Source organism: Trachurus trachurus, assembly GCF_905171665.1.
Source record: "Trachurus trachurus genome assembly, chromosome: 18".
NCBI classification, from domain to species: Eukaryota; Metazoa; Chordata; class Actinopteri; order Carangiformes; family Carangidae; genus Trachurus; species Trachurus trachurus.
The window spans coordinates 3,829,129-3,851,897 of record NC_139909.1 but is presented as its reverse complement, the minus strand read 5'-3'; the positions used below and the strand labels follow the sequence as shown (position 1 = coordinate 3,851,897).

At 40.1% G+C, this 22,769-nt stretch overlaps 3 protein-coding genes across 3 annotated transcripts; 2 read left to right on the top strand and 1 right to left on the bottom strand.

Moving 5' to 3' along the window:
* Positions 1-1,499: 1,499 nt before the first annotated feature.
* fga (fibrinogen alpha chain) lies at positions 1,500-9,404 on the top strand. Its single transcript, XM_083992371.1, has 8 exons — positions 1,500-1,656; positions 2,493-2,594; positions 3,215-3,398; positions 4,584-4,729; positions 4,837-4,935; positions 5,945-6,103; positions 7,091-7,757; positions 8,338-9,404. The coding sequence occupies exons 1-8, from the start codon at positions 1,609-1,611 to the stop codon at positions 9,045-9,047; spliced, it is 2,115 nt and encodes a 704-aa protein (XP_083848497.1). The 5' UTR covers positions 1,500-1,608; the 3' UTR covers positions 9,048-9,404.
* A 596-nt stretch (positions 9,405-10,000) lies between these two features.
* Positions 10,001-17,496, top strand: LOC311001356 (fibrinogen alpha chain). Its single transcript, XM_083992430.1, has 4 exons — positions 10,001-10,554; positions 15,616-15,799; positions 15,899-16,044; positions 16,661-17,496. Exons 1-4 carry the CDS (start codon positions 10,441-10,443, stop codon positions 17,006-17,008), a joined length of 792 nt encoding a protein of 263 aa, XP_083848556.1. The 5' UTR covers positions 10,001-10,440; the 3' UTR covers positions 17,009-17,496.
* Positions 17,497-18,016: 520 nt separating this feature from the next.
* Positions 18,017-22,193, bottom strand: fgb (fibrinogen beta chain). Its single transcript, XM_083992387.1, has 13 exons — positions 22,037-22,193; positions 21,356-21,385; positions 21,130-21,230; positions 20,945-21,044; positions 20,544-20,612; positions 20,324-20,438; positions 20,105-20,211; positions 19,898-20,012; positions 19,687-19,806; positions 19,468-19,590; positions 19,274-19,368; positions 18,793-18,983; positions 18,017-18,701 (listed from the first exon to the last, which is right to left on the bottom strand). The coding sequence occupies exons 1-13, from the start codon at positions 22,115-22,117 to the stop codon at positions 18,470-18,472; spliced, it is 1,479 nt and encodes a 492-aa protein (XP_083848513.1). The 5' UTR covers positions 22,118-22,193; the 3' UTR covers positions 18,017-18,469.
* Between the last annotated feature and the right edge of the window lie 576 nt (positions 22,194-22,769).

Below are 22,769 nucleotides of genomic sequence, written 5' to 3'. Positions count from 1 at the left end.
TCAAAATCTTACCAAGAATATTTGTCTTATTTCTTGTCAAAATGTCTCATTTCTAGTCAAAACTAATCTTTTTCCACTTTAAATAAGACTCATCACCTAAAAATTAACTTGTTTTTAGATCATTTTCACTTGTTTCAAACTAATTTTCACTTGAAATAAGTAGAAAAATCTGCCAGTCAAAGTAAGTTTTTTGTGCTCGTAATAAGAAAGAAAAACTTGCTCCACTGTCAGATTTTTCTACTTATTTCAAGTGAAAATCTGCTTGAAAAAAGTAAAAAGTGTCTAAAAACAAGCTACTTTTTAATGTGATGAGTCTTATTTTACGTATAGTATATGTAGTCCTCAGAGAAATAATGTTGATTAAAGGGACAACGAGGAGTTTCTATTTGGTTATAAAAAAGTCTCATGTTAATGTGGATGAATCTACGTTACCACTTGTTAATGGCTCCATTTTCTATAAATATATGGTTTTATCTCTATGGTTATTTTGTTATTATTAGTGGTGGTGGAAATGCTGGTCGAGCCGACAGCTTTAAATGACCTTCACACACACGCAGACAAACTCTTCTTTCTCTGGTGTTTAACCACCAGGTGGCGCTGCTGCTGCGTCGTCCTTCTCCTCCTCATTCCCCGTCTCCATGAAACTGACCTCAGCTCCTCATGTGACGACCTGGAAATGGCTTTTTGTTCCAAACTCAACAGGGAACATGAGGAATTCTAGTGCTGGAGATTAAATATATCAAATTAATTCATTAACAATATCAGAAGTGACACAGAATTCACAAGTTTCACTTGTATTCACATCTGTAATGATTTAACTTCAACTTTCATTGTTGATGACATGTTTTTATCTCAGATACTGATTAGGTTTGTATGTGAAATATATTGATATTTAAAAGAATAATCCAGCTTTTATTCAAGTATGCTTTATCTGAACAGGTAGTTTTGAAGCTACAACCACAAAATAATCTGTTATTGTTAACACTTACATGAGTCCGCGCCAAACTGAGCTCCATATTCAACTATTCCCTCTTTTTTTTTTAAGTTTAAAAAGAAATTAAAAAGTACTTACCATAATTTGACTTTGAAAACAAAAGTGACACAAACCAAACAGCAAGATAAAACAAGATTCAATGTGTTTAATTATTTTCTTATTTTTGTCATTATTCATCTTCTCTGCAACATCGAATAAGGTGATGAAACAAAAGCAAAGAGAAGAGCATGAAATGAAATGAAATGACTAAAGCAACAAGACGTTCTCAGTGAGTCATTTATTTCCTTCTGCACTGATTCATTTGTTCTTATTTGTGTGTAATTACTGGCTCATAATCATTTTTTTAAACTGTCAGTGCAGTTTGTCCTTGTTTACTTTGAAGAAACGTTGTGTGTGTCCACTTCTGGTAAATCCTGCAGTTGAGTTGACACAGTGTGTGTATGTGTATGTGTGTGGACTTTGTGACAAAACTGTACGACAAACACAAAGTTGCTCAACTCTGATTCGATGAGTCACACATCCGTTTGAGGCGGACGACGTCGAGGCTTCAAAATGAAGCATCGGCGCCGTCGCAGAAACATTCGACATCCAGAGGAAGAACGACAGAGACCGAGATGCATCAACTCAGCGCGCTCGTCTTCATTTGTGTGGTTTCCACCGCTGTGAGTTTACTACATTTTTCATTTAAATTTATTAAAATTCAAACAACCTTTTAATAGAAACCTTATTCAAACATTTTATATCAAGTTTTTTTGCTTTTTTTTTTTTAAAGGGTTATTGGCTTTTTTTTTTTTTGCAATTTTTGCATTTCAACATATTATTTTACTCTTTTAATCATTTTTGCTGCTTTAATACCGACTGTAATGCTAAAGTAATTTTTTGTTGTATGCCAATAGCTTTACAGGATTTTCTGTGTAATATTTAGTCATTCTAAATTAACAGGCATTATACTAACAGAACAATATATATGAACTTATATGTGACTTTCTTTTAGACTTTATGTCAAGATATTAAAACAAACCGGCAAATATCACAGAGAAATTAATATTTATAATTTACTTATCTGTATTGAAATTTGGGTATGGTATAAATAGCTGTTTAAATGTGTTAATGGTAAAAAAATAAGAATTTTCAAGAATTTCATTTCATTTTGGTCCATTTACATTATTATTGAAAAGCTTGATAAAAAATATTTTTAATAATAATGTAATTTTTGGGGGGGATTCATGGAAATATACATTTAAAATGACATGTTCATATAACAGATCAATAATTTTGAATTATTTATTAAAATGAATTCATGAAATAGCATCAATCCCAAAACTCAATATGGATTGACTCAGATTGTTTCATTGTTCAGTGATGTGATTCAGTTTTTTTTGTTTTTTGTTTTAATGTAATTCTTTTGACACTAATTAAAATTGGAAAAGAAAAGGAAGTAAAAAGATGAATTTAGAGTGTCTGTATTTTAACGTTCTTTCCGTCTCTCCAACTCAAGGTCCTGTTGGACCCCAGAGGAGCTCGTCCGGTGGAGCAAGGCAGCAGGTCTGAGAAATGCGCCACGGAGAAGGAGTGGCCTTTCTGCTCCGACGACGACTGGGTAAACACACACAAAGCAGCATCTTCATGTTGTTTCATCTCTCTGTAGCTAGGGATGTCACGATTATAACTTTTCTTGGTACGATTATTGTCAGAGAAATAATCACGGTACTACGATTATCACGATTATTAATATGCACTAATTAATTTCACAACACCATGAATGTGTAAAATCAAATACAGTCAAAATATTAACTACATTACTAAATGTTTCAAGTATCTATTAATATATGACCAATTCTTAATCCCCCAGGGGAAATGTTTCAGGTCATAAATTGTTATCGATACCAAATATTTGCGTTTATTTTAATTATATCGTTTTTTGTTTTGTTTTGCTTCTTTTTTTTTATTATTAAAAATGACACGCTAACATTTAAATTCCTACCAATTCATGTTACGTTAGATAATTGGACCAGTATCTGAGCATTTACCTTTATTTTTGCGCACATCTGCCGATATGGTTCCACCATCATGTTTTTTGGAAAGTGACGGTATTTAGGAATCTTTGCGATTAATTAATTGTGGCGTTTAATACCACGATTAATTGTCAAAACAAGTAATCGTGACAGCTATCTGTAGCATGACGGCAGCATCTGAACTTTCTGTTTGTTCCTCCGTCAGGGCCCTAAATGCCCGTCGGGCTGCAGGGTCATGGGTCTGATGGACACGTACGACCACAACATGCTGAAGAGGATCGAGAAGATCCGTGACCTGCTGGACCAGAACCGGGCCAAACACCGCTCTGCAGACCAGGTGTCCAAACAGACCTACGACTACCTGAAGGAGAAGCTCGTCGTCGACTCTGGTGAGTGTCTGTTCCATTGCTATATATTTATATATATGAATGTTTATGAATATGGAAAGCGAGTAACGATGAAACGAGTCCCGAATTAAATAAATAAGATGATAAATAGATATAAATGAAATATAAATACATAGATTATTATTTTTATTTTTTTTAAACAACATTTTCATTTTTTCAGGAGACTTTTATTTTCTAACGCCTCATTTATTTATTTCCTGATACTTTTATTTCCTAAGGTCACATTTATTTCCGGCGACTTTTATTTCCTAAGGTCACATTTATTTCACTGCTCTTTTATTTCATGCTGCAATATTCAAATGAGGGGGCGGGGTTATCTAGACTTTCCATTGCTATATATTTATATGAATGTTTATGTAATGTATATTATGTATTTATATGGATATTTGTGCATACATATTATTAGCAATAGTATAAAAATATATAAACCATGATTTAAAAAGGGGTAGGAATTTTTAAAAAGTGTATTTTTACACTTTACACTTTACAAAAGTGTCGTTGTTGCGTTTTTTTTATTTAGCCACATTGGAAAATAAAGTCATTACATTAAAACGAAAAGAATGAATACAAAAAACACAAACTTGTGGAATGAATCTAAGCCTGCTTATACCTTAATAATAATAATGAGAAATAGTGGTTGTTTATGTTGTTACACTGAAATATAAGGTATTTTAAATTCAGATCAAAGTTGATTTTGTGCTATATATACAACATATTTTATTTTCTTTCTCCAACACTCGTGAATTTACAGGAAAAGTTCCTTTTTTTTTGTTACAAAATTACAGGATATTCTACATCTTACTCTTAAACTAAATAGTCAGACTTAAAATGGCTGTTTTGATTTCAAACTTTCAAAAAAAATAACTTTGAATGGAAAAATCAGATTATTTTCAGGACTTCATCAGATTACACAATAATAAGATGATCCATTACAATCACAAAGACATGTTCTGTGTATATCATTACATTATTCGAATCAGTTGTAATGTATACAATGATAATAACATAATAATGTCAATAATGTGATGTGAGTATTGTATAATAAGGGTGAAATTGTGTGAAAATAATATATATTTTTAAAAACATTAAATATTCACAGCTCACAGCCACAACAATAAAAAACAAAAAATATTACAATAATAATATTGACGTGACCTCGTCCACCAGGTCACGACAACAACTACTACGACATGGCCCAGGGTCTGCGTCAGAGAATCACCGAGATGAAAATCAAGATCGACAGACAGCTGAGGATCCTGGCCGCCCTGAAGGACCGAGTCAAGGACCAGGTGGTGGAGATGCAGAGGCTGGAGGTACGCAGACAGTCACCATGGCAACAACAACAACAACAACAACACACATTCACACTTTCATACAACAAACAGGAAGCTCATGTCCGACTGTGTCTCCTTCTTGTCAGGTGGACATCGACATCAAGCTCCGCTCCTGCAAGGGATCCTGCAGCAGCTACAGCGAGTACCAGGTGGACCACGAGAGCTACGTCTCACTGGAGAAACAGGTAAAGAAGACCTGACACCTTCATGTAGGAGCAGCATCTCCTGTTTGACTGAAGGAACCGGGACATAAGGCTGGAGTTAAAGGGATAGTTCACCCAAATTTGAAATTTCACTCATTATATCTCCTCCCCCTCATGTGGACTAAGGGCTGGGAGAAGTTTCAGAGTCCTCCATGGCTTCTCTGAGTTACAGGGGGTCTCGGCGTAGCAGTGCATGTCCATATGACGGTTGCAAATGGATACCAACTGTCTTCGTAACAAAAAGACACACCAAAAAACATCCAGATACACTGTACCTCCATGCTGCTCGTATGTAATGTCCATCTTGTATTGAAGCCCCGAAATGCCAAATTGTCCCGGAAAAAATTAAATAAGTCTATATTTCAAGCTTGTTTTGTAGCGGAAGCTTCTCGAAGTTCCTCTTCGCGGTTTGTCCAAATTTGATGAACCGGGAAGAGGAGCTTCGAGAAGCGTCTTCAGAGAAGCCACGGATAACTCTGAAACTTCTCCCAGCCCTTAGTCGACATGAGGGTGAGTAGATATAATGAGTGAAATTTCAATTTTGGGTGAACTATCCCTTTAAACATTGTTCAAAGAAAAAACTCAAAGCTGCACAGGTTTATGCACAAAATAGCATCAGAGAGTCCAAAGATATAGAAGCACAAAGCACCAAAACTCGATTAAGATTAATAACAAAAAAACTGAAATATTTCCATTGAAGCTCAATGGCCATGCTTGTTCAATGGCAATTCTTCCAATTCTATACACAACTTCAATCTCTAATAACCTGCTGTGTCCCACTGGATTTAGATCCAATCTTTCATCCCAGTTTCTACAACAGCCAGATCTCATGAAGAAGTTTCAATGAAACTGTTTATTTCTCTCTGGAGAGTCACAGTTATGATTTTCCATCAACTTACACTTTTACTTGGTTCATTCAAACCAGTCCCTGGTCTTGTTTACATCCAGTATCAGGTTCAAAAATTGTTTCGTCTTTCCGTCCGTGTCCCAGGTCACCCAGCTGGACTCGCGCACACCTCAGAACATCGAGTCTGTGGGGACGCTGTACGTGATGAAGAGCCGGCCACTGAAGGACGTGGTGGTGGAGGACATCTACAAGTCCGGTCTCGGTTCAGTGCAAGCCCAAACGACGGAGGATATGTTCCCTGATGTAAGTGTCGCCTGGTTCACTGGTGTTGATCAACCATCTTATTCTGTTACTGTTCCTTGATTGGTTTTGGGTTTGGACACTTCTCCAAGTCATTAGATGTTGTTTCCATTTAAATTTTAAAAAAGTAGTTCAAGTAGTTGAGGTGAGAATGTCTTTCCAATGTTATTTACTTCACAAGACCGGAGCAATAGGCAAGGCAAGGCAAGGCAAGGCAAGGCAAGGCAAGTTTATTTGTATAGCACATTTCCGCAACAAGACAACTCAAGGTGCTTTACATATTAGCAAAAATAAGAACATAAAAAGCAAACATTATTTAAGATAAAGAATTAAAACAGATATAAAAAGAAGTAAGACAGAACAACTAAAACATAGTAAAAAAGATCGACCCCAGCACTTGAGTAAGAATACAAATACTACTGGTCAAAATTTACTCCGTTACAAGTAAAAGTAGCTCAGTCGACATGTTACTCCAGTAAGAGTAAAAAAGTACATGCTTTTAAATGTACTTTAAGTAAAAGTAAGTGTAAGAGTAAATTTCTTATTTTTCACATCAATGAGTTACTATAATTTTTTCTAAATGAATGTAAGGAGCTTTTAACTCTTGTTTCTGAGAATTAACTCTTTGAAAGCAGCTGCACTGATGTGCTGCTTTTAGGGGTTAGGGTTTCCTTCTTTGACAAACACAGCTTGTGTCCAATAGGATTTTAGAAAAAAAAAGGGCAGACCTGAAAGTAACGAGTACTTTTCAGCCTTCCTAGAAATTAATTTGAGTAAAAGTAAAAATATTTGTCTTGGAAATGTATTCAAGTAAGAGTAATAAGTACCAAAGAAATCTAATACTCAAGTAAAGTACAAATCCTCTGGATATGTACTCAAGTACAGTACTCAAGTAAATTTACTGTAAGATGGAGGTATGATGGGGTTGGACTGGCTTTTACAGAACCACACATACTCACGTCAAGGGGTTTTTCTGTCTTCCCATCTCAGGTAAGGACCGTCCAGTTGATCCTAGAGCAGGAAGGCTCCAGCTCATCCCCGGCAACCGTCTCCAAGGACCCAGGTACTAACTACTCTCCAGCTACAGGCGCATCATCATCATCCACCTTCAACCCTTCCTCCTCCTCCTCCTCCTCCTCCTCCTCCTCCTCCTCCTCCTCCACCCCATCAAAGTCCATCACAGAGATCGGAGGACGCGGTGACGGTGATTTGTTTGGCGGCGGGTTCAGTACATTCGATCAGCCCCCTGTACACCACGTGTCATCCAAAAGCGTCACCTGCACCAGGAGCGTCAGGAGGACCATCGTCCACACAAAGGACGGACCAGTGGAGAGGACGGAGGAAGTGATGGAGGGTGGTCCTGAGTGTGAGGCCATGACCGACAGCAGCAGCAGCAGCAACAGGGGGGGGCTGAGCTCCCTCTTCCCCACTCTTACCCACACATCCTCCTCCTCCGGGTCGGTGACCAAGACATACCACAGCGGCGGCACCAAGGGAAGCCTCACAAGTGATACCAAAACAGGATTTGCGGATCCATTTGGCGGGTTTGACCTCGGCCCATTCGGCGCGCACGCCACAGAGGACGACGTCCCTGATTTCCACGCCCGGAGTGTGAAGAGCACACGTGTCGAGCGGGAGGCCGATTATGTAGGAAAAGGTACCGAAACATCAGACCTGGAGTAAAATCTACCGGCCCCAGAGTGTCACATTCAGCTAGACAGCAAGCCTTAGCATCAGCTAGCCTGTCCAAAGCCCTATGTACCAAAAGTGTGAAGTGAACAGAGTTTGTTTTTGTTTGTGGCGAGAGCGTAAAGATTTTTACATTCAGTGTGTTTGTTAAGATCCACACTTAAAGAAGTTTGTTGTAATCAAAGAAGCTGTGTGTTCCCTTAATGAATGTCAACAAAAACAGACTGAGCTTAGTGAATTCATTTTGTTGTGAAAAGTGCCCGATTGTCTGAATCCCAACTAGTCACCAACCAAACTCGCATTGTACGTCTTCTAATTATCGCCAGCCGCCCCTTGATTCCCAGGTCTATCAAAGCGTCCTGGTAGAATAACAGAAAACCGCAGTTCCCCCCGAAGATTGACAGAAAATAGGTTGAATACCAAATGGTAGTCATGTTATTGGGACAGTTTCGGTGTTACCACAGCAGTACATTTCTGGTTGCCCAACCAAAGAACAAGCCGATCCAAGCTAACTCGCGGTCTGCGGTTGTGCCCCTTTCTGTTTGCAGATTGTGTTGACGCCTACCAGAAGCACCTCAATGGGGAAACGAACGGACTGTTTAAGGTCAAACCCGGCGGCATCGATTCCACGGGGGTAGTGGAGGTTTACTGCCAGCAGCAGGGGCTAATGGGAGGGTGGTTATTAGTCCAGCAGAGAGAGAGTGGCGCGGTGAGCTTCAACCGCACCTGGGCCGAATACCGCAACGGGTTCGGCGCAGTCGACGCGCTGGGCAAAGGGGAATATTGGCTGGGCAACCAGAACCTCCACCAGTTGACCAATCAGGGTGAGACCATGCTAAAGGTGGAGCTTGAGGATTGGGAGGGGGGCACGGGAAGTGCAGAGTACACAGTCAGGGTGGGGTCTGAGGAGGAGGGCTACCCGCTGCATGTGTCTGGCTACATCGGGGACGCCGGTGACGCTCTGACGATGCCGAAGTCCGAAATGGCGTCTTTTCTGTCCCACAACGGTATGAAATTCAGCACCTTTGACAAAGACAACGATAAGTGGGAGGAGAATTGCGCAGAGGTGTACGGGGGCGGGTGGTGGTACAACAACTGCCAGGCGGCTAACTTAAACGGGATTTATTACAGAGGCTCCTACGACCCGGAGAAAAACACACCGTACGAGATTGAAAATGGAGTCGTCTGGGTGACGTACAAACCGCCCAATTACAGCCTGAAAACTGTGCGGATGTTTATCCGACCAAACACTTTTTAATTGACTCCTAAAAAACACTCACACATACACACTTTTATACTTCGAGTTGGTTGGTTGGTTTAGAATTGGTTACAAAATAGTCAACAGACAAAAAAAACAAGCCTGAGAGAAAACAAACGGTAAAGGGGCAGAAAAAATATTTGAGGACAAAAGATCAAAGGTGGTTTCAGACTGTGTGGGTAACATGCTGTGATTTCAAAATCATGTCAAACAGTGTCCATGTATCTTTATTTGTAATTTCATCACTTACTGTGTAAACGGCATTGACCTGTGTGTTAGATCAATACCAAACGGCTGATGATCTCCCCCCCTCTTGTTGAACTCTGCTCAATCAATAAAGATTCAATGTTCACTTCAGCTCCAGTGGTTTGTGCCTTTATTTCAGTTCAATTAACAAATCACAAAAGTAGAAGAAATCTTTTTCTATTATTATTTTGTACATTTTTTGCACCAAAAGAACTAACATTTGACTCTGACTCACATTTTTGGATAGTAATATGAGTAATATCAAGTATTTGAAAAAAATAAATCTTAAGATCTGTGTCTTGAAATGTGTAGAAGTTTTCATTAAATATTGTTTTACAACACTGTTACACTTTAATTCCACTGCAATAAAGTAAAACCACTCCAATGGTAAAATAAAACAGAGATCAGATGTGTGTAGTTACAGGGGTTCAAATTGTTGTAGCTTATCTACAGAAACTGTTTTTCCCAGTATTTCGTTGTGTTTATTTTTTGTTGTGAAACAGATTTTACCGTCTGTTCTGAAAAGGTTTGCACACAGTTTACAGCTTCAACGTCATTTCAAAGTTAACATTATGCTAAAGGTTTGTTGAATCACATTTATTTAAGAAAATAAAATACAAGTTACTCTTAGTGATTACTAGGATTTGCTCAAAGGAGTGTCTGAAATCCCACTGTGAAGAAGTCTCAAATTATTTGTTAAAAAATAAAATGAAAATTGTATTAAAATTTAACATGTTTTGAATAAAATCATTTTCTCTTTCATTTATCACCAATTACATTGCATACATACTTGAAAACCATTAATACACATGTATTGTTTTCACAGTATTATGTTCTTGCAGACATTATGAGGGATGTTGCAAAAACATTTGCGGTTTCTGTTTTCGATGGTTGTGTTCAGGTAAATTAACAAAGTGACAAAGTAACTTATTCAATGTGTAAAATAATAAAAACCACACAAAGCAGATATCACATTCTGATTTTTAAAAATGTTTCCACAAAAACAACAACAAAAGATTTTTGCACATAAATCACACAACAATACCTCAAAGTAAACACATATTCTATGTTTGAATCTGAGCTCAGTTGATGGTGAACTAACTCCACTGTGTTTGTGTTGTGTTGGTCTTGTTCTGCAGTGTGTGGGATGCTGAAGCAGCAGAACAAAGATGGCCGACAGTCCCTCAGTCACACCTGGACACGTAGGAAGCAACAGTGTCAAGCAAAATCAGATGCCCCCCTGTGTTCAGATGACGACTGGGTAAGAAATATACAAATGCAACTCATCAGCTGTTATGGATTAGTTTGTTGTATAATTGTTTTCAGTAAATGAAAACTGACTTAAACAGTTAAATGTCTACAAGCTTGATGAAATATCACTACAAGACAGGAAAGAGGCATGCAGGAAAGCTCAAAAACAAACGATTAATAGTAATCTGAAACGTATTCAATATAAATGGCTGATGCGTACATACATAACACCAGTCAAATTCCACATGTTTAACAATAACATCCCTGATACATGTGTTAAGTGTAATGAAGCAAGAGGAACGTTGTACCACTGTATATGGGAATGTGTAAAATCGAAATCCTTCTGGCAAGATATTATTAACATGATCGATAAAATATTAACTAAGAAGTTACCACTGGATCATATAAGCTTTTCCTTCTGGGCATATATCCAACTATCCCATATTTACAAAGTAAAGAATCTAGATTAGTAGATATGTGTATATTAAAAGCTAAACGTATAATTTCCCTTATTGGAAAAACGTTGATGCACCCAGAATTGGGAGATGGATTAAAGAGATGGCATCAAACATGGCATTGGAAAAGATAACGTACATTATTAAACGGAAACATCATGTTTTTGATAACATCTGAAGACCTTTTATAAGTTTTTTAAGACATGGGGCCCTAGTTTGCTGGCGCAGCGCAGGTGGCGCAAGGTAGCGCAGCCAGTCTAATGCAAGTTTCGACCAGCGCAGCCTAGCGCAAAGTCAGATTGGAAGATTCGTAGATCGCGCTGCGCTGAGATAGGCGTGGCCGCGCAGCAGGGGGAGGCGTCACAGATTCTGCTTGGTGCAGTGGAAGTTTCGTGGGAAAATGTCCCACCGAAGTTGCGCTGAAAGCTCGCCACCTCCAACCTGGTCTAATCTCAGCGCAGCGCGAAGCACACATCACCAAGACCTCACAGGCAGATCTCCACAGTTCCAGACACATTTCAATGCAATAAATATCCACAATAACCACTATTTAATGCAACTAACGGAATCAACACGTGAATTTATATCTATATAGATTGTCCCGTCACATCTGACGTCAGATCAAAGCAGAGATCAAAGGCTGTCGGCGCGTAATGGAAACTCCACCTGAATTAACACAGCAGGGACGAACTGGCACTGAAAAGCAGCTGTGGATGTCCCAAAAGCAGGACTGAGGGTGAATGACTGCATGTCGCTGCCGTGTTGAGATACCACTCTGCCCTTGTGATGATCGCTTTATTTATTTATTTATTTACTTATTAATTCATTAACGCCAGCGACCGCATCAGGCAGCCGTAATGAAAAACAAAACACAAATCTTCATCTCTCTTAGTCCACCACCACTGCCTCGGTATCAGATAGTCAGTATATAGCCTACTACAGTATACTCAGCATCTCTATCACAGAAAAAAAAGAGAAAAAAAGAGACGGACAGAGAGAGAGAGAGAGAGAGAGAGAGAGAGCGTCCTTTACGCGGATTTCATCCGTTACGCATGGTGTTTGTTTATCTTTGTCTCATCATCTTGCACAGGGTTTGAATAAATGTGAGTTTCTTTATTAGTTTATTAGTTGTTGTTTCTTATACTATTGGGCAGGGGTTCTCAGTGTATCAGATCAAACCTGATTAAGGATATTTGTATTATTATTAGTAAACTCATTGTTGGTCACTCTGAGCTCGGACCTCCGGGGAAACAGCTGTTTCCTCCTGGGAGAGGTTCGGCCTCTGGCGTCGCTGTCTCCTCCGTCCATGTCCAAGTATAAAATGACAAACTTGCAGCGCGCATCACCCGCCGCGCAGTTAAAGGTGAGGAGAGGAGCTCCTTTGATTGGTGAAGATCTGACTCGGCTGTGTCAAACCCACTCCACGCCTTTCTCTCCTCCTTCTGTCTCCCTCCCGCCCTCTCTCCTCCCTCTTTGCCGTTTGCGCCGGTGGGAGGGACGAGGGGAGGGATTGCGCCGGTCTAAGTCTTACTGCGCGGCCCACCAAACTTGCGAAATGGACCTGGGCCACGCCCCGTTGGCGTGGCGAAGCTGCGCTGATCACAGACTTCACCTGGTCGACGAAACTAGGGCCCATGATGTTAATGTTGGTAATTTGCTTCAACAGGAGGAGGCTCTGAGGGACTAGATTGTGTGATATAATGTCCTGAGAAACACCCTTGAAATTCATCATATATAGTCTAGTACGAAGAGGGGGGTATCATGCACCCCCCGGAAATATACTTCTAACCAGTGTTTCTAGATTGGAAAAAATGTGTAGAAAATGATGAGCTATGTTAAAAAGTTGTCAGAATGTCCCATGTATCATTTTTATGCAAATTAGTGCCGCCATTATCGAAAAAACCTAATTTCACTATATCTCAGCCAATATTGCAGATATCTGAACAAATAAGGTGTCTAGACCCATGTTTTGGGGGTCAGAGATCACAATAAAACTATTCATAAAGTGATCACATGTTGGTGGCATGCTTGGCAGCAAACCTAACCCTTTTACCAATTACAAGACGCCAATATTGGAGATACCAAATAAGGTGTCTAGTTGTTGTGTTGTGTGTTTAACAAGGTTTATTTGGATCAAACATCATAATAGAACTCTTGTTGATGTGACCACTCTTCTCTTTCCCATGCCAGATAAACAGTCAAGTAAATGGTTCTCCAATATGCATCACTCATCATCGTTTTCACTGAAATCTTCAGAGTTAAACTCATCCTCTCCTTCCTCTTTCTCCTCCTCTTCCTGTTCATGCTCTCCAGTGTCATGGGGATCAACCAGTGAAGTTGGTAGGATAGGACCACAGGACCACACCGGTTTCAACACTCCTTCATCAGTCTTCATCCATCCCTGCCCCTCATCATAGGGTTTTGGTTTTTCCAGAATAGGTTCATCAGCTCGCTTGTACAAGGCGACACGGTAGTTCACACGTCAGGCATGTGGCTTCAGAGCAGAGTGGCATGGAGGAAGGTGAACCAGGTCAACATTAGACTTGCAAGTGAGTTTCTTGTCCTCCCCTACGGACAACATCCACTGAAGACTCACGACTCTGTCCAGACATCAGACAGGTGAATTGCTCCAACTGCCTCAGCACCTCAGGCTTGACACTCTAGCAGTCACTGAGTTGTCTGAATACGTGAAATTGGGGATTCTTCTTCAAGGGCCCCACCTTCCGGGGCGTCGAGTGGCGCAGTGGGTTAAGCAGGCGCCCCATATATTGAGGCTATAGTCCTCGTGCAGGTGGCCCTGGTTTGAATCCCACATCGGACGGCCCTTTCCTGCGTGTCATTCCCCCCCTCTCTGCCTCCCTATTTCCTGTCTCTCTCAACTGTACTGTCAAATAAAGGCATGAAAAAGCCAAAAATATATACTTGGCACTGGTACAGTCTTCTCCACTGAACACATAGAACCCAAGAAGAGTGGTGCGGTAGTCTTCTCCCAGGGATTCTGCAAGCTCAGAGATGTTGAGAAGTTGTTGGTGTTGGGTTAAAGAAGCTTCTTGGATCTTCACACTGTAGGGGTCTGATGAAGTCAGCTTTAGCAGCCTTGCCCACAGCTTCTGCTCGTACTGTAACACGTCCATCTCAACATCAATGGGGACAGGTGCACCAGAAGCCAGGCAGTAGTAGGCTAGTATTGCAGAATCCCTGGGAGAAGACCACCGCACCACTCTTCTTGGGTTTAGTGGAGAAGACTGTACCAGTGCCATCAAAGGGAGAAGGAAGGTGGGGCCCTTGAAGAAGAATCCCCGATTTCACGTATTCAGACAACTCAGTGACTGCTGGAGTGTCAAGCCTGAAATGCTGAGGCAGTTGGAGCAATTCACCAGTCTGATGTCTGGACAGAGTTGTGAGTCTTCAGTGGATGTTGTCCGTGCCAAGTTGCTACGCAACATGGTGGGGGAGGACAAGAAACTCACTTGCAAGTCTAATGTTGACCTGGTTCGCCTTCCTCCATGCCACTCTGCTCTGAAGCCACATGCCTGACGTGTGAACTACCGTGTCGCCTTGTACAAGCAAGCTGATGAACCTATTCTGGAAAAACCAAAACCCTATGATGAGGGGCAGGGATGGATGAAGACTGATGAAGGAGTGTTGAAACCGGTGTGGTCCTGTGGTCCTATCCTACCAACTTCACTGGCTGATCCCCATGACACTGGAGAGCATGAACAGGAAGAGGAGGAGAAAGAGGAAGGAGAGGATGAGTTTAACTCTGAAGATTTCAGTGAAAACGATGATGAGTGATGCATATTGGAGAACCATTTACTTGACTGTTTATCTGGCATGGGAAAGAGAAGAGTGGTCACATCAAGAAGAGTTCTATTATGATGTTTGATCCAAATAAACCTTGTTAAACACACAGCAACCTCTGTCTAGACACCTTATTTGGTCTTTGATCTCCAATATTGGCGTCTTGTAATTGGTAAAAGGGTTAGGTTTGCTTACTAGCATGGCACCAACATGTGATCACTTTATGAATAGTTTTATTGTGATCTCTGACCCCCAAAACATGGGTCTAGACACCTTATTTGTTCAGATATCTGCAATATTGGCTGAGATATAGTGAAATTAGGTTTTTTCGATAATGGCGGCACTAATTTGCATAAAAATGATACATGGGACATTCTGACAACTTTTTAACATAGCTCATCATTTTCTACACATTTTTTCCAATCTAGAAACACTGGTTAGAAGTATATTTCCGGGGGGTGCATGATACCCCCCTCTTCGTACTAGACTAATAACTGTTATCAGTATTTGTCTACTTTTATTTATTTATTTACTTATTTATAATAATTATTATTCCATCCTTTTTGCTTTATTTTCATCTTGTTTTTACAGTTTTAATGTTTTAATTATTTAGTGAGGGGAAGAAGGGAAGGGAGGGTAAATAGGGAGAAAAGGTTTGCTTTGTTTCTTGCTTGTAAGAATGTCCTGTTTGATTTACTGTAAATTAACTAAATTAAACTAATAAACACATGCTTGAAAAAAAAAATGTCTACAGGCTAAAAAGATAGAAATACTTTCATGAGACTCTCTCTCAGATACACCTGTGTTCTCCGTAGGTCTCTAAATGCCCCTCTGGCTGCAGGCTGCAGGGGATGATCTCACAGACGGAGAGCAAAATAGAGAGGAAACTGTTGGAGGTGTGTAAGTTGATGAAGACGTACGAAGATGCGGCTGAGAAGACCATGACAACGACGACGCGCATTTACAACTCCAACCGCAGAGTCATAGTCAACAGATACAGTAAGATTCACTCAGAGTGTTCGCTCAGTTCTGGACAAAGTGAGGACACACGAGTTAGTGAGATATCAGCGATTCAATTATGTCAAATTTTGTCTCCAGTGTCAGAGTTGAAGTTTGTGGAACGAGCAGAGGGATTGTCCAGGAATCTCACGTCGCTACGGCAACGATCGATCAGTCTGTCGCAGCAACTCAAGGACATGACCAGCAAAGTCCAGAGACAGATTGAGGACTTGTATCGAGCTGAGGTGAGACATGTGATGGTATTTCTGTGACAAATTACAAATGTATAGCACTTACATTTACTTGTTGTGACAAGAAGTTTTTTATTCTATAACGTTGGTAACGAAACAAATTATTACAAACAAACCAACAAAGTTTTTCTAACATTCTGCTGCACTGTCATGAGAATGACTTTGACATCGTCTTTATTGCATTTCATGGTTTAGTTCCCACTTTTTATTTCAACAAAATGCTTGGCAACCTTCCCAACCTGATCCAATATTAACATAAAGGTAAATCTTTACGCCAATGACATCACACTTTATATTCCCTATTTCCTATTGTCATTTTGTCCTATAATATAATCATTATTTATCTGAAATCTACCTGAATAAATGTTAACCCCCGTTATTATTAACATTATTATATTCAACAGACAAAAATTAAAGTTGGGGCGCCGTTTAGTTCCAAAAATATACTTTAAAAAATAGTTATAGAAACATTTTGAGGAAGCTCATCAGCTGAGTCATATCTCTGTTTCTTTGGAGCATTTGGTATCTTTTTTTTTTTCTCTCTTGGTGCTCTGTGAGAGTTTGTGTTGACAGTACATAGATCACCTCACAGTCTTGTTTACATAACCAGGTGGACATTGACATGAAGCTGCGGAGCTGCCGCGGGTCCTGCCGGTCAACGTCACCGTTCGCTGTCAATCATCCCAGTTACCGGTCGCTTCAAACCAACATGGACCAGATGGATGAGACTCTGATGCAGAGAAGCGAGGCCGCCACGCCTCATAAAGACATCCCCCATGTCACACTGCAGCCCGTCGACATCGGCCCAGCGCCGCCTGTGGAATATAAGACTATTCCAACCGTCCAGAGGGAACTGCTGACCCAGTTTGAGGACATTGAGCAGAACCAGATACTGCTGGATGAACTGCTGGACAACTCTGAGGATGTGAACCTTCTTGATTATATTGATCTGGAATAAAAAGAAAAAAAGAAATTCTTGACTGTTTACAGAGGAAGTAAGAGAAGAAGAGCTCTTTGTAATTTGCCTATTTAAATAAAATCATTATCGCCTATATTTATGGTTTATAATTTACACTGTGACAAACATCTGGCAATGAATCACAACCAGTGAACGCCTTAAGGAAAATGAGTTTCATCTTCCACTGCAACTGCAATGCTACAATTTTCAATATTTTCCATTTTTTTGTACCGCCACTGTAATGTTTTTAAAATATGTTAAAATATTATGATATAATGTCCGTGGGACACTATACTCACTTTTGAATTACTGTGAATGAAATGCTAGATTTTTACATACTAACCAACCATTTATTTCCCTACATGTGGTAAACGCTCTTGTCTTGTTCTGTAGCTTCACATATTTGAATATTTTCAACCGACTCCTCCTTCTCCTTCTTTTATTTATGTTATTTCCCCTCATCAGCACATTAAATACCTCAAAGCACATTTTCATGGTCATCATATTGTGTACTCGCTCTTGTGTCACTTCTAATCTTTTTGTGAGATGTTTGTTTGTCATTGTAAACCACTGGATGTATGATGTAAATACAGAATAATAATCAAATTAATTCATTCCGAACTACTTTTTCATGTGGCGGCTTCAGGACACTTGGGTCAGTACAGACGAGCAGTATGGAGCTACCTGGATGTTTCATAGTGTGTGTTTTGGAAGATTCAAAAGTGAACTCTATCCACCGCCATTATATGAAAATCTGTTGCCAACCTGGAACTCCTAAAGTGTTTTGATAATTTAACTTTGATAACTCCTTGGCATGGCGATGAGTAGAAAATTGGTCAATTATTGATTTTGGGTTTAGTATCCCTTTAAGGAAAACATTAAAATTGACCATTTGACTTTACTTGTGTTAAATTTATTAAACTATGCTGCTATCTATGACATTTTTATGACATTTTTTTTTATCTTCTACACATTGACAACAGTAAAACAACCACAGCAGACAGGAAGTATGTTCCTCAATGAGTTTATTGAGTAGCGGAGGAGAGTTGGCGTCAACTCATCCTAGTGGTTCACACTGAAGACGTCACACATACAGATCACAACACATTTACTGACAACCAGTCTTTGAAGTTTATCCGACTTTTATCTTCTTCTCTTCTTTTATTTTCAGGTTTTATGAGCTTAAAGTTGCATCTAATTCTTAAAAAACATTCATTTTCTTCCTCTTCATGTCTGTCACACACTGTCTAGACTACGTTGTGTGTAAATGTGTGTGACCATTAACATACAGTCAACAGGCAAAACAAAGAAAACATATCAGTTGAACTCATTCATTTAACCCACTTGAGACACTTTGGTTCTTTCAGAGCTGTAGTTCATTTCCCTCAGATCAACTCTGGTGTTTCTTGTGTATTTGCCTGTTCGCTGTGCGTCGTGTGTCGACGTCGTCGTCCGTCGCCTTTATCTGGAGGTGAAGTAAGGCCTGATCTTCATGCTGATGGCCTTGAGTGAATACCAGCTGCCCTTCCAGTTCATCCACACCACGCCGTCGTCTGTGCCATGCTTGGCCATGTTCGCTGTGTAGGCTCCGCCGATGTAGTACCGACCATTGGGATTGGCTGAGTGGCAGCGGTTGTACCACCATCCGCCGCCGTCCTCCTTGGAGCACTGTTTGGTGGGATCGCCTGGCACCCTGGGTTGAGCAAACAGGGACAAAGAAAAGTTGTATTTAGTAACTTAGACCTTAACTTCATCACATTTTCGGGACATTTCAGGAGACGTACCAGTTGTCGTTGTCTCTGTCGTAGGTGCTGAACATCATGCCGTGGTGGATGGTCATTGTGCGGTTTTCACCAAAGAGCTGCAGGGATCCCTCCATTAAGCAGTTGCCAGCGTTACCGGTGTAACCATCGACAGCCAACACATAGTTGGAGGTCTCTGACTGGATGGTGAACTGGGTGTACTGGGCGTGGACCTACATGACAACGGACAGGTGAAACATCCAGAATTGAACACAATGCCTTCTAAAATTAATTTTATCAAAAAAAAAAAAGTGAATTTACATCAAAACATTCAGAATTATTCAATACTTCAGTTATTTCGTACTTATTAAGCACTGATGGACTTAAACCAAACATTGTTTGGTTAAAAGAAATGACGGGAAATTGTGAAAATTGCTAACAAACCAGACAAGTAAAGGTATTAAGTCATAAGAATTGAGAAGCTTGGATTTCCAGCCAATGGATTGAGACTGTGAAGACCCACCTTGGTTCCAGCCCAGTCCTGCATCTCAATGAGAACCTCAGTGGGGCCCATCTTGGTCAGATGACTGATACGGTCATTACCCAGCCAGTATTCACCTGTCACATGATCGAGGAGAAACAGATGTGTCAGATCCCATGATGGTTTCCAGTCTTTGTGAAAAAAAGCCTGAACTCTTTGGTGTGTATTTTTCTTACCAGGAGTCTGGCAGTGACCTTTGCCAGAATCGAAGGCGATGTTGCCGAATCCACGTCGGTAGTCGTCCCAACGGCGGCCAAAGTCCACGCTGCCATCAAGCCTGCTCTGGATGAGAACCCATCCTGTGGAAATAATGAGAAGTTTTCTTGAAAAACTGAATCTCTGAGGCGTGTACAGGAAATCAAACAAAGTAAAGCTGAAATGAAACGTCTTCTCACCTCCGTTCTGACTGGTCTGGTCACAGTAGACCTTGTAGGGTTGGCTGAAGGCATCGGGCTGGATCAGGTACATCTGGGAGTCTCTTCCTCCACGACGGAAGATGTCCTCACACTCCTTACCTGGATCACGCGAGAGAGAGGAAGAACTTTTAGTGAACAGCTTCAATTGATTTCTATTTCCAACCTTCTACTGCTGGGTCTGAACACCTACCAGACACCACAGGTATGGGACAGCTGGTCTTGCATGGCTCCTTGCACAACTCCCTCTGGGTCTGGATCGCCTTCTCCAGCTTCTGGATCTTCTGCCTGATCTTGTCCAGGACACCCTGCAGTCACAACAACACACCAAACAGCTTCAGCATCTTCTTAAAAATCAACATAATTTCCTGTTTTGTGTCTCATGTCAGCTCCTGTTTACCTGCAGGACTCTGATGCTGGACGGGAAGACCGTGTCCACCGTCTCCTTGATGTAGGCGTGTTGTTCCTCCACACTGTCGCTGTACTGGCCCACTACCCTGTTGTTGCCTGAGAGGACACAAACACAAAACTGTGATGTATGTTTTAAATACACACCTTTCCCCTCTGTGTAATTTGTTGTCTACCCTAACCTTGGTGCTTTAAATGAAAGAAAACTCACCAGTGACGACTCTCTGACGCTCCCTTAGCGAGTTGGACATGCTGTTGACGTAGTTGAAGATGTTGTTGGAGGATCTGGACAAATCATCCACCTGAGGCTTGAGTTCATTGACGACCTGCGAGGAAAAACAAACAAACAAACAAGACAAAACGAGTCAGTAAAAGTGCAACATTTCGATCGGTCTGTGAGGAAACGAAGAGGTGAAGGAAGTTTGGTTTACCATCCTGACGTTCCTCTGCTGTTTGAGCAGTGAGTTCTTCAGCTCACAGCCGTTGGGACACAGGACGCCCTGGAGGACAGGAATGTCTCCGTTAGTTACCGTCGCCCATTAGTACATCACATTAATCAATACTATGATCATTACTGCTAATTGTGCATCTGTAACATTCCTGTTTTAATTGAAAACTACTGTTGTTATTGTTTTGCATGTCCATTCTAATTATCTCTTGCTTTTGGCTTGTTTTGTTTCTGTCTGTAGTTTATAAGAAGGTTTTTATATTTTTCAGAAGCATTGGTAATGAAGAGTCTAGATTATGTTTTCATCAAATTTAAAGTGTCTCAACAATTGAGGCTCAGTTCTTGAGTGTTTTACCACTTAAAGCAAATATTTCTTCAACCTACCATCTCTGGAGCGGCGTGCGTACATCCTCCTGCCTCGGGCTGCTCTACTTTCTCCTCCACCTGTTTTCCAACGGGGGCGGGAGTGGTTCGGCCTCGATACCTGGGTGAAGGACATTGACACTTTAATACTTGTGGCACTTTCACCTTCGTAAAAGAGGCAAAACCCCCTCTGTTAGCGGACGTACCTGTTGCGGCCGCCGATGGGGTTAGGAGAGTAGCGTTTCGGGTTGTAGACGTCCCTCCCCCGTGTTAGTGGACGGTGACCGCGAACGTTTATCGTCCCTCCCTGGACGACCAGAGAAAAAGAAAAAGAAGAAGAAGAAGAGTTACAGAACAAAGAATGAAACAAGATCAATCTGACTGAGTCGTTGTAAAGTTGTTGTAAAGTTGTTGTAAAGTTGTTGTACGTACTGTTGCGTTGGCAGTTGGGACTACTTCTTTCTGGGTCACATGAAAGGAAAGTGTGTTAATAACTCAGACAATGAATGTACAAATAAACAAACGGGTAAAATATCAAATCAGTGCTGATGACGATCAAAATCTAAATCATGATATCAAACAATTTTAGTTTTTTATTTTACTATGTATTCTTTACATCTTTAAAAAACACATTTCATATTGTCTTATTTTATATGAATGCAACACATTTTGCATAAATTAATGAATGATATCAAATATTTGTTATTGAAGTTAAATTGATAAATTCACATATAATTTTTTTAAACTAAACAATAAAACAACATTATGATCACAATATTGAAATATGATCGGGATTAGAATCAACTCAAATTGATACCCAGTAGGGATTAGTGTTCAAATTCAAGGATATTGTTTTTATGAATTTATGAAAATATATATTTTTTTAAAACAATTAGTAAAGTATAATTTGATCAAATATCTTGCCACCAATCTCATAGTTTTTGAATTCAGTGAAATAAATGCCTAGTGTGTCTCCACCTGATGACATAAAAGACTTAAAATGTTGAGATATATAATATTATTATTATTATTATTATTATTATTATTATTATTATTATTATTATTATTATTATTATTATTATTATTATTATTATCACATTTAAAAGTTCTGACCTCTCCATAGTAGTCATAATCCAGGTTGTCCTGCGCCCAGCTCACACTCAGGTACACACACAGCAGCAGCAGCAGCCTCATGGTTTCTCTCTGGTTAAACTCTTCCTGTCTTCAGTGTCTTCACTCCTGGTTCTGCTCCTGGTTCTGAAGCCTCCTCGTATTTATCCCTCAGTAAAGGACCAACCCCCCACCCCCGCCTTCATCACTGATCAGACCAGTAACTGCGGGGGCAGTTGATCCGCCCTGAGTCACAGCCGTCAATACGAGAAGGAACAAAAGGGCAAAAGGACCGAGTTTGCCCACAAGTCACCGTTTACTGAAAAAAGGCCGTTTCCACTTTGACCATGTTTGGTTTTTGAGTCAACATGTGAAGACAGAAAGGTTTTGAATTTGTTCTGTCATTGGTTTTTGGACACTTTTCCACAAACATAAACTCAAATTTATCTGTGTATCACATTATTGCACACACGTCCAATGTGCTTCACAGATGTAAAAGGTCAGAATAACACAGATTTGATGAAGTTCAAACAGCAACTTGGGTCGTGTCCTTTGTGTTTGTTTACTTCAGTTTTTTTCATCGAGAATGTCTGTTTTTTGCAACCTGCAGAATTTTACATTTAGTTTTTTCCAAATTTTAACATTTTAATCAGATTTCAGCATTTTTAAATTAAGTTAAATGAAATATGTATAAAAATCTAAACAATCACAGGATTGATTGTTTTATTCACAGTTT

Bases quoted from the DNA above. Each gene is read 5' to 3' on its own strand.
- fga (XM_083992371.1), top strand. From the start codon at position 1,609: ATGCATCAACTCAGCGCGCTCGTCTTCATTTGTGTGGTTTCCACCGCT. The intron at 3,399-4,583 runs GTGAGTGTCTGT...CTCGTCCACCAG, and splicing joins GAAGCTCGTCGTCGACTCTG to GTCACGACAACAACTACTAC. The intron at 4,936-5,944 runs GTAAAGAAGACC...TCCGTGTCCCAG, and splicing joins ACGTCTCACTGGAGAAACAG to GTCACCCAGCTGGACTCGCG.
- fgb (XM_083992387.1), bottom strand. From the start codon at position 22,117: ATGAGGCTGCTGCTGCTGCTGTGTGTGTACCTGAGTGTGAGCTGGGCG. The intron at 21,231-21,355 runs GTACGTACAACA...CTGGTCGTCCAG, and splicing joins TCCCAACTGCCAACGCAACA to GGAGGGACGATAAACGTTCG. The intron at 20,013-20,104 runs GTAAACAGGAGC...TTGTGACTGCAG, and splicing joins CCAGCATCAGAGTCCTGCAG to GGTGTCCTGGACAAGATCAG.
- LOC311001356 (XM_083992430.1), top strand. From the start codon at position 10,441: ATGCTGAAGCAGCAGAACAAAGATGGCCGACAGTCCCTCAGTCACACC. The intron at 15,800-15,898 runs GTAAGATTCACT...TTTTGTCTCCAG, and splicing joins AGTCATAGTCAACAGATACA to TGTCAGAGTTGAAGTTTGTG. The intron at 16,045-16,660 runs GTGAGACATGTG...TTACATAACCAG, and splicing joins AGGACTTGTATCGAGCTGAG to GTGGACATTGACATGAAGCT.